Raw genomic sequence first — 11,557 nt, forward strand, 5'->3', positions numbered from 1 at the left:
TCAACTATTCCATTTTCTTGGTTTTGAGGGTCTCTGTAGCTGCAAAGGCCACTGCTCACAGACACGATAATTTTGTGTTTATTTTTGATTAGTGTCAGATGTTGATTTTGATATTTTAACCAATACTCTTACAATGACACTGTAAGACAAACACAAGACAGAAATAAGAATTCATTTGGTACAGCTAATTTGCTAATTAGAAGACATATGCATAAAATATATGTCAGAGAAAGTCAAGAGTTTGGTGTTGGCAGATTAAAAATATTCCCTCAGTAAAGAGTATTCAGCAGGGAGATGGCTGTGGTGACTGAGGCTGAAAGGCTTCTTGTGACCCTAACTCAGAAAGAATCAAAAAAAGCAGAATTAAAAATTAATCCATAATGCCAACAGAGACAAGGTGCTTGGGGTTTTTTATTTCAGAGACCAATAATGAAAACAATTATCCTTGAAAGTTTGGCATCTTAAATATGTGGCACTATTCTTCCTTTTAAAACACACAGCACTAATAAGAAATCCTGCTTTCAAAAATTCTACTAATAAAAATATTCTACTTATTTGACAATATTGAATGGGAAAAGGACTATTAAATTTTGCAAACAGCAGCTCTGCAGGAGGAAGAAGGAATGCCTTGTGGGTAGCAGGGCTGTATATGGATGAAGAGTCACAGAAATAAGAGATTAACAAAGAGAGGTGTTCATAGCCTTTCTCATGATAATGTTTATTTCGTGTCTGGATCTGCCACCAGCCTGCTTTGACTCTTCCCTGGTGATATGTCCTGTAGTCAAGGAGATCCTGCAGCATTCACCTGCAGCAAGTCAGTCCCACAGAAGTCAGTGGATCCCAATGGACCAATTCACAAAGCGTCAACTCACAATCCTTGCCACATTTTTTTAGTAAAGCAAATCTCTATAAATTTTAACAAAAAAAAATCAACACCATAGTTTCTTAAGTAATCTTATCATGCGTTGATCCATAAATCATTTACTAATAATGAGCAATATCTTGTCCAGTGAAATAAGGAAGATGCTCCTCCTCTTAACCTTACCTGGTTTCCAGTTGATTCCCTTATGAGTGTGCAGCATCAATCAATATCATGGTGCTACTGTCTACTGCTGTATTTTAAAAAAACACATTTTCTTCCCTACATTGAAAAAGTACTAGTATTCATTGATAATCATCCATGTCACACATATATTTTTCCAGCACTGACGAGAAAAACAAATTTCCTGAGCTTCCAAACACCGGTGTGCAGAAGCCTTGATTCAAGGCAAACCCAGCATTTTGTGCAGTGTATATCTTTGTTGCATCATTACGAATTTCCCAGCTGAATTTTACTTCGGATCCATGTTACTGAATTGGTGTCAATTATTCAGAGGACCTAAGTCCATCTCAGTTGTGAAATACTGATTCCTTCCATATATGTGCATATAGACAAACAGTGAAACAAGTTAACTTGGCTGAAGTAATGCCTCATGTCTGGTAATAGGCCACAGTGGATACTTTTGCTGTATAATTTATTCCACATTCAGGTAGCATATTTTAAAACTTTTGGAAGCACTTTTATTATTCTTACGTTTGAAATATATTTGCCATGAGCTGGTTTCAGAACAGCAGGCAGTGCCTACATATCACTGGCACAAAAAATTCACTAAGGACCTAAGCATTCATTGGAAAAGAACACAAATATTTTTACATGGTTAGATGGCAAAAATCAGAAATTGTCTGTGGTATGCCCAGATGCAATTTTAAGAACAGCTATAAGATGCTCAGAACTCACAACTCTGCTGAACACTTTCTAAAGCTATAATTTTTCATTTTAAATTCAGTTTCTCTGGCCTTTGACATACTGCTCTTTGATATACTGTAAAGTGCACATGACTTTTTGCAAATATTCCCTCTCACTCTTCAGGGAAGATTTTTTTTCCCCTCCATTACAAGAAAATGACACAATTGTGTTATTAAATGATAAAATTATTCACACACATTAAACTTCAGACCCTCTTTGTTGAGATTTCTCATGATGAGGCAAATGTTCCTCAGCAACAAGGGAGACAGCTGTGGGTGGGATCAGTAAGCCAATGACTGCAGAAGAGACATGGCAATCAATAAAACAAGGGTGAAGTGGAAACCCTTCAACCCCAGGTATGAAAAAAAGTGCCTGCAGAAAAACCACTCCTGTTGTTCTGAGGAATCAGGACTCCTGTGTTGGAAGGGACCCTAAAGGTCACCTTGTTCCAATCCCAAATTTAGCTTATTAGGGACAAGATTTAAAATCCAGGGACAAAGAAAACTAAGCAGAACTATTAAGCAGAACTATAAATAAATATAAATAAATCCCACAAAAAAAGTAAAATAAACAAAAGAATATTTTTTAATTACTGACAAACGTGTTCTGTTTAAAAATCATGACATTTTCTGATTATTTTCTTAAGATGAATAAGGAAGACACAAGAGACATTTCATAAACAGTTATTTATTAAAGCAAACAATTTTATTTTCTTAATAAAATGCTATAATCGCCTAAAAAACCTGTCATCAACAAAACAGGTCTTTCTGCATTTATTTTTACTGTACTGACTTTGCAAAAGAAGTGTTTGCATAGATTGTACAGTTTTCCATTATTACCATCTAAAACAGCTTATTCTTTTGAAGTTCTTCAGTATTATCAGGAATGCTTTGGTTCATACTGAATACAGTAGATAGATAGAACAAAACAAAACAATAATGGCATTTTATGACTTACTAGAGTAGCTGATCTTCCAGTCAAACCCAAAATTTGTTTACAAAGACAAAGAAGCCTTACCCTTCTTATTCTGAACAAGGCAACAACCTTTTCAGAGCTCTACCAAGTTTTCCATGATGCCTTTTCTTGTTTCCATTTGCCATTTTTAGCTAGAAAAATTCTGAAAGATATCTGCACTCTCAAGCCAGTTCCGAAAACAGGATCGCCCTTTGTCTCTGATCTGTTTTCTTCCCTTGTCAGTAATGACTTCTCCGGTCTGTTTCACAATCACCAGTTTAGGAATTGCTGTTATGTTGTATTTCTTCTTCAGATCACTGAGGGGGAAAAAAAAAAAACAAATTAAAAATACAACACACCATTGGGAGCATTTTAAGAAAAGTCCTAATCTCTTATGAAGGCTGCTCCGCTCAGGAACCACGGGAGAGCAGAAGTGGTGAGTTTGGGACAGAGCAGCATCCTTCCTGTGAGTGCTCTTCCCTGCTGCCTGCAGTTTCCACAGGAGCAGAGCCTTTCAGAGACTTAAAGCCACGTGGAAAACAGGCTATTAATGCAGGAAACAAAAATAACATTTGTGAGGACACAAAACATGCAAAGAAAAACAAGAACACTTGCTGACACCAGCACACAAAAAATAACAAGGCGTGACTAGTAATTAAACAAGACAGAGAAGGAAGCCTGATATTTGTGCAATATCAGCCATGTGACATAGTAAAACAGAATTCCCTGTACTTTATACAGATGAGTTGGAAGATATCAGTAAGATGCAAACTAAAGAAACTAAAAACTTAAGTGGAAAATGGGAGAAAGAATCAGAGAACACCGCATAGGAAGCCACCTCAGTTGAGCATGATACAGGCCTGGGAAATGGCAAGATGAAAAACACTCCAGGGAAAACAGTTTAACACCAGTTTGTTTGTTACAGGACAAAATAAAGAAGAAGCAAAGAGCAAGGCACAAGGATCTATCTTTATAGAATGATCGTATCTCCTGTGCAAGGAATTCACCTTGTTTGAAAGGCTGACATTTCAGTGCAAATGAGAGGGTAAAATTCAGGACAAAAATTTTTGAAACTAAAGCTTCGTCACTAGGACTGAATAACTTTTTGGCATGAATTTTGTTAAACCACAGCTGCAGCAGTTACAAGACTGTAGGTGAGCTTCGAGTTCATTAAACCTCTCAATGGACTTCAGACAAAAGCAGAATTAGTTGCTGAGAGTGCAGGTCAATTAGAAGAGTTAGTTTCAAGCATTTCCAGGAACTCCAGACCCAGCTCATGGCCCCAGCTCCAACTCAGAAAGAAAAGCAGATAATGAGTGTCTGAAGCTTCCGTCCACGTTTATCAGGACACTGCAAAAACAAATCCTTTCCAAGCACACATCAACAGCAAACCCACTACTTTCACTAACACTGAATGTCCAAAGAAGAAAAGCAAACCTTTATTGAATACAAATCATCAGGCAGAGAAACAGGTTGATGGTCAAAGAGTCAGAGCCACACCAGAGTGGTTTCCCCACCCTTTTCAAAGTAAGCTAAAAGGCAGAAAAACTATTACCCACCTCCTTGGCACATCTACTCATTGTAGTAGATGTTCACATGAGAGAGCCGTGAATGAAACAACATTGATTCTAATAAAATCCTAATGTTTCATTTTAGAAGTTAAATAAAACACCTTCCAGCACATAGTCCTCACAAGCAATATCCCACAGTTTTAGTGGCAGGAATGCAAGCTACGGTGACAGACATCTAACAGGAAAAGTGAGGAACATAAAATCTACATCTGAGGTGTAAGGGGTGTGCAGTCTAAATTGTTTCCAGCAAAAAATGTAATCAGCTTTTGAGGAAGAAGTCACATGTTTCAGAAGGGGTGTAAGAAATAGATTAAGTGAACTACAAGAGATCAGCTAAAAGTAAAAACCTTGCCAAAACAAATATGACCTGTTGTGTGGAAAATCACTTTCCTGCATTGTTTTATATCAATCAAAGTGAACAGAAATTAGGCACCTTTAGAAGAACCAGAGGACAGACACAAACAATAACAGAATAGCCAAATTCCAAAATATGAACGTCTCTTTCAAAACAAAATGTAAATACTAAAAGAAAATGTAGTGTCTAAGCACTATCACCACAAGCAAAAACATTTGCTGGGTGAGGTTCAAAACTCAAAGAACTTTGAATAGAAAAAAAAAATAGACATTGTTAAAAAACACGTGGCACTGATATAAAGACATTCTCCAAGATTTCCTGGGGGCAAAAAAAAAAAATAAGACAAAATACAGAAAATAAAACTTAAGTGAAATACTGGCCCAGACAAGGCATTCCTGAAACATGACTCCCCTTCTGTATTTTTGTTTAAGAAAAGAAAAATCAACAGGTGAAGGAGTCTGCTCTGCCATTACATTGGCTGTACAATAATGCAGGAAATACTACAGAAGCAGCAATAATAAGTTATAGAAATAGGTTTGCTTTCTCTGTGTGAATTCTGAAATAAAAGCAATCAACCAAGAATCTCCATAGAACCTTTCCCAAACCTGCTAAAACGGGAGGAAAAACACCAACATTCCAAAGCAAGTTCATGCAGAAGCCATGTAAAATCCCATCACCCCATATCACTTGAATGACAAACAAGGTGGGTGGGGTGGAAGATGCTTTCTATTGGTTCAGTGGACAATAAATTAGCTTGAGGTGCCCAACACAATTGTAGCAGAGATAGAAAAGTAGGAAGCTGAGGGTGATTTCCTATGGAGACTGGAAACTTACACTTTGCTTTCCTGAGGGAATGCATAGATGGATGATCCACTCCAGCACAGCATCTTGTTTACACAGCCTCTTGGCTGAAGGCTGCTTGCATCAAATCAGACCAAAGAATGCACAGATTTTGCTTACATTTGCAACCTGCAAGAGAGTGGACCTGAAGGTGGCTCAGGAACAGTTCTGCAAGCAATGCTTCTTAACCACTGTGTACTTGTGCTTACAAAAATTACTTTTTAAAACCTGTTAAGATCACCCTCTCCTACAGGGATCTAAAATCCCATGACTCACCTGCACAAGTGACACATGTGCCATGGGACTAACTGCAAAGACAACCTATGAAATCATTAACCATAAATGGAAATATCATGGGCTACAAAGGCAAACTCAACTCTTGGAGTAAAATACAGTGACGTAAATGATGACATTCTTACTCAGTTGTCTCAGTGTCCCCAGATAAGAGTAAAGCTATACTGTGTCTTACTGACTAGAAAAATCTTAAGACCCAAACAGACAAAGCAGAAGGAAAGCTATTAAAAAAAATAGCTATGGAAGACTGAATGAGAAACCTTTGGACAGCCACAGGGAATCTTTCAGCCAAATCCTTTGTCAGAACTTGGCCATGAAGGTTTGGACATGAAAGGGCAACCTTCATTTCGCAGAATCACAGAATACGATGAGTTGAAAGGGACCCACAAGGATCATCAAGCCCAGCTCCTAGCCCCACGCCTGACACTGAGATTGAGACAAACTGGAAGTCATAGCAATTGTTAGATCTTTTGATCCTTGTGAGAAGGCTGGATGAAAATTTTGGAGAGCGTGGATTTTATATTTCTAGATAATACTGACATTGGCTGGGACAGGGCTAATTTTCTTCACAGCAGCTTGTAGGGTGCTATGTTTTAGATCTGTTACCAAAATAGCATTGTTTTAGCTATTGCTGAGCAGTGCTTACACAACACCAGGGCCTTTTCTGTTTCTCATGCTGCCATGTCAGCGAGTAGACTGGGGATGCACAAGAAGTTGGGAGGAAACACATCTGGGACAGTTGATCCCAACTGGCCAAAGAATATTCCATACTGTATAACTCTGTGATTCCTGAAGAAAGGAGGGGGCTGATCCATGGTGTGAGCACTTTCATGTAAAAGTTTAAGCATCACGAGAGGGGTTTTGGGATGTAAAAAACATGGGGCAAATTCAATGCAATCTTGGGAATGTACATATTACACTTATGTGTAATGTGATGTCTGACAACATTTGAATTTTAACAGCTTTCACTCAGAAGTGATGGTCACCTTGCTAATCTGCTTCTAGCAGTACACCCTCTAATGCATAGCTGTAAGTATTTTCTTTTACTTCTGAAATTTCTACATGGAGTGAATGAAGTAAAATTTCTCCCCTGTTAAAGGTTAGACGCATAAGCACGCACATCACACGGTTGGGATTCAATTTTAAAGTGTTTGTTGAGATTCTGGGAGAGAAGTCTAAAAAGACTAAGAACTGCTAAGACACTTAACGTTATTCTTCTGCCTCTGTTTTTGGCAACTGACCCCCTCCCAGTATTCCTGCAGGTGTCAATGCACCCTCATACCTAAAGCTTCCTAACATAAAATGTGCTTACAACGTTTTTATTTTCCTTTTACGTGAATTATGTGATTCTAAGTCTCACTGAGGTGCACAGGTCATGGTCTCGGGAAATACCTGCTGTCTGCCTGGAAGCCTGCAAGACCTCCTGCACGTGCTAGGCACCCCCACAGGGAAGGGTGCCTTTGACAACAGGGTTCAGTACAAACACAGCAGCATGTCTGACAATTAAAATGTCAGCACCATTTACTAGCACTTCTTGTTGGCATGTTCTGTCCTACACCTGCTTTTCCTCTCTGCTGTTCCCTTTCTCCTCCTACTGCCCACTACCTCCTACTAGACTGTCTTCACACTCCCCTTCAGGGATCAAAATCCTGTGCCTCAGGCAGCAAAAAAATTTACATTAACCTGCAGATAAAGCATCAGAACAGTATTTCCTATTAGTCATGCCACAGACCACATGATAAAGGTGCAGTCCCATCTCAGGGAAATAGTCAGGACTGACAGCATGGAAGAGTCTTGAAATCTTGCTCTGAATTCAGTATTTTCCTTCTCTGAAGGTAGTCTTAACACTGCAGTGTTATTATGAGTAGAAATACTGGCTATTTCTTAACAAGACAAAATTCATCACCAAGAAACTCCCCACTTCTGTCTGAAATGTATTTTAGATGGCAGACTTAAAATTGGCTCTATTGTGTCTAGAAGAGACATCAATCTCTGCTGCAATTATGTATCTTAAACACTGGAGTAACCAGTTAGGATATTCTAACCTCACTGAAGATACTGAAATGCTTTTTTTACACAGTCCACAAAATAACCAATTCAAATTCAAATTATTTTCAATGGAACTTTAAAATATTAATTAATAAGTTAATAAATATTATTAATAAAATAATTATGTTAGTCAATTTTAAAATTATATTCTTGTTTAGAACTAGTATCTAGCCAGAATTATAGTTTGGTTTAATGAATACACATCCATCTGCTCTAAGTCTACAATGTTTTACCAGTATCCCTGACACCAAATTAGCAGTTAATCCAACCTAAGCACCCTGAACACCTCCACAAAGACCTTTGTTGGTACATGCAAGAAACACAACTTTAAAAACATTGCCTTTTCGTAGCCCTCTGCACTTTGTTCTTCAGTAAACCACCACGATCTCACGGTTATCTGTCGGGACAAGCCATGTTTCTCTGCAGGATTCTGAAGGACATTGTGGACTGCCACAGAAAAGCCAATTAATCAATCTCAGTACCTCCGTTCCACGTGACTTGAGCAAGAGCAGTCAGAAATAAACCTCTAATCCACAGAGGCTGAAGCTGTAAGCGCATTCTCACACAGGCTATGCTGAACAGCTTGCTGGGTGCGTGGACTTCAAGTGCTACATTTCCATCAGGAAACTTGCCTGTGTTCTGTTATGATTAGTAGACATCAAAGTCAATTACTGCCTAGGAGGACTTTGGAGTATTATGGAAAATAACATTGCCATTTCAATCTATTTTAAAGTCAGCGGAAACTGTTATTAAAAGGCCTAACATCAACTGGCAGCTGGCATCCAGGAACGAGGCAAGGAAGGTTGTCAAAGTGCACCGACAAAACGAGATTAGTAAACCCTCTCCCCATTTAGTTTTAGCTGGGCTGTTACACAGCTCTATCCCAGGTAGCACACGGGGGTGGATCTAGAGTTAGATGAAAGCTAGAAGTTACTGGAAGCACTAAAATAGAGTTCTTTATTAGAAGAGTAAATTTGGCTGGGAGTTTCATTAACCAATCTATATTTAATATTCACATTAATTTATGAAGATAAAATTCACATTAAATTATAAAGATATATCCCTGATTTTGATGTCATCTGCAACAATGTTTTCCACAATCTACTTATTTTGGAGGGGGTGGAACACAGAATCCCTTAGCCAGTATTTACATTTATTTTAATTCTCCAGTTACACACATTTCAGTGGCGTTAAATATTTTACCTCTGCCCCCGTAATCCCAATCTGTACTTCCCGCTGGGAGCTAAATCAGATTTCTCAAAGTCATTCAAATGAGTCTCCACCCTTGACCTGGGTCATCAAAACAGTTCTTGGTATTATGCTTCACCCCGTTACTTACACACAGTCACGTCCTTTTCTTTTGTAGTTTTCATGAGCAAGCTACTTACAGGAACGTCCCTTTAGAAATCTATCAGCACAGGAATTTCACATCCGAGTCACCATGTGCAACGTGCCACCGCTAAACTCCAGCTGATACCGTATCTGTCTGCAATATTGCAGTTTGCTCTGCTCTCGTCCGAGTTGTTCAGCTACGAGTTTTGCTGCTTCTTCATTAGCCTTTTCCCCAGAGCGTTAATCTAAACAACGCAGAACGACCTTAGTAACAACTACTGACTGCCGCGCTGAAAAACAGCCACCTGATCCTCGTTTGCCACTGGTTTCTTTCTAACTCACTAGTCATGTCGTCTCGTTAATACCCGGGGGCTTTACTTAACTCTTCCCCGAAGATGTTTTAGATCCTAAATTGAGCACGCAAACCCGCGCTCTTTACAGACGGGACGGGCTCAAGCCAAGTTAGTCCCCTGCAGAGAGCAGAGGCTGTCACAGTGTGTGCAGCCGGCGGCACGGCTCCGGGGAGCGCAGGGACAGCCCGGGACAGCCCGGCACGGCCGGGATACCCTGGGCTCCGGGGACACGGGCGGCAGGGCAGGCGAGGGTCGGCGGGGCAGAGCTGGCGGTCTCCGTGTCAGAGACTGCCCCGCCGGATGCCGTGCCCACCCCCGCCCTCTCCCGGCCCTCGGGGCAGGGCTGCCGGCACAGATGCTGTCGGGAGCACCGGCCCGCCCCGCCGGTACTCACTGCTTGTAGGGGTCGTGGAAGGGCAGGGCCAGCCAGTCGCCGTGCATGGCGTGCATGTAGCCCACCATCTCCTCGGCGCTGTGGTCGGAGGAGATGAAGACGACCTCGAAGGGGGCGGGGGGCTCGGTCTCCTCCAGCAGCTCCGTGTAGAAGTCGCAGAGCACGGGGGTGAAGTCGCGGCACGGCGAGCACCACCCGGCCGAGAAGTACAAGCCCACGACCTTGTTCTGCAGGGCCTCCTCGGGGTCCACGCTGCGGCCGTCCCTGCTGACCAGGAGCCTCCCGCTGAACACATCCACCATCCTGCCCCCGCACCGGGACCGACCCTCCTCCCGCGGCCCGCCCGGGACAGGGGCTCAGCGGACACTGTCCCCAGCCCAGCCACACTCACACCTCAGCACCCCACGGCCGCCGGCGCTGCCTCTTTATACCCGCCCGGCAGCCAAGGGGGCGCGGCCCCGCCCCGGCCCCTGCCCCTCGCTCCTGCAAGGGCCAAATCGGCTTTCTGAGGACGCACGGACAGCTCAAGCCGTGCTGAAGACGCCGAACTTTAGATAAGTTTGAGCGGTAATCGCCTGCGCACCAGCATCGGGCCCCTTCAGCTCACCGTGGTCTCCACCGTCTCTCCCCTGAATATCTCGCCACAAGGCTTGGCCAGCTTTGGCACCAAACTTCTTTATTGTCAGATGTCCAGCACTGAATTTTTTCACAGCATGGAAAATCATCTGAATTCTGGCTATAAAAGGGGGCTGTCTATTCTCTGTCCAAGCAGATGACAGGAATTCTCATTTTATTCCAGTGCATTTATCGTGTGCTTGGGTTGAATAATGCTTTTTTCTTCCAGCTCATACTGAGTTAGAAATTAATAAAAATGACATTGTATTACAAATACGCAATCTCTTTTTGCCTAAAGCAACCTGCAAAAAGGAAATTAAAGATGATTTGGCCACACAGGTATTAAATTGCAGTTTAATTAAAGGATTGGGGTAGGGTGATAACCCCACATTGTCTCCTTTTCATTGCACAATACCCAATTAGAAGAGAATTTATCTTTAAAAAATTATCAGAACCTCCCAGAACCAATTCTATTGTTTATAATGGATACTCAAAGTGCCTAATGGAGCTAGCAAAAGAATACTTCACACTAAAACTGTGTGTACACTGAACCTTATTGCTTCAGTTCATAATATCTGAGAAAATATACTTTCACTGGCTGAAGGAGAAATTGGTAGGAATATCAACAGTGAACCTATGGTAGCCTGAACTTGCATGGAAACTTTTTTCTGCTTTTTGGTGATTCTACAGGTTTCAAAGGCTTCGGCTCCATCCTTTCACAAGCAGTCTCCCAGAGGCAGGCGATGGCAAATCAAAGACTCAGATGAGCCTAATTTCTCATTTGTGCTGTTTTAAGAAGTGCAACATTCACAGCACCTCTTTCTTCTACTTCTGACGTCAGGTTGAAGTCTGAAGGGGGGAACAGCACAACACAGCACTCAAAAGTTGGAGAAAGGATTGATGACAGATGTGAAAGACGGGAGGATTATGTTGTTTAAAATATCATTCCTGTAATGGAAGGAGACACTTTAGTTTGAAAACAACATAGCCCAATAGTCCACGAAAATGGAGAAA

At 41.3% G+C, this 11,557-nt stretch overlaps 1 protein-coding gene across 1 annotated transcript; it reads right to left on the minus strand.

Annotated features, from left to right (window-relative positions):
- Positions 1-2,514: 2,514 nt before the first annotated feature.
- On the minus strand, positions 2,515-10,294 carry NXNL2 (nucleoredoxin like 2). The gene is made up of 2 exons (XM_027742577.2): positions 9,929-10,294; positions 2,515-3,057 (listed from the first exon to the last, which is right to left on the minus strand). The coding sequence occupies exons 1-2, from the start codon at positions 10,228-10,230 to the stop codon at positions 2,889-2,891; spliced, it is 471 nt and encodes a 156-aa protein (XP_027598378.1). The 5' UTR covers positions 10,231-10,294; the 3' UTR covers positions 2,515-2,888.
- Between the last annotated feature and the right edge of the window lie 1,263 nt (positions 10,295-11,557).

This window comes from Pipra filicauda, unplaced genomic scaffold, assembly GCF_003945595.2.
Source record: "Pipra filicauda isolate LSUMZ 115617 unplaced genomic scaffold, ASM394559v2 scaffold107_size2268652_pilon, whole genome shotgun sequence".
Lineage (NCBI taxonomy): Eukaryota > Metazoa > Chordata > Aves > Passeriformes > Pipridae > Pipra > Pipra filicauda.

What these genes read in the sequence shown, in the direction of transcription:
- NXNL2 (XM_027742577.2), bottom strand. Translation starts at nt 10,230, where the DNA reads ATGGTGGATGTGTTCAGCGGGAGGCTCCTGGTCAGCAGGGACGGCCGC. An exon ending in TTCCACGACCCCTACAAGCA is followed by an intron (nt 3,058 to 9,928) that starts GTGAGTACCGGC and finishes TTTCCCCCTCAG; the next exon opens with TGATCTGAAGAAGAAATACA.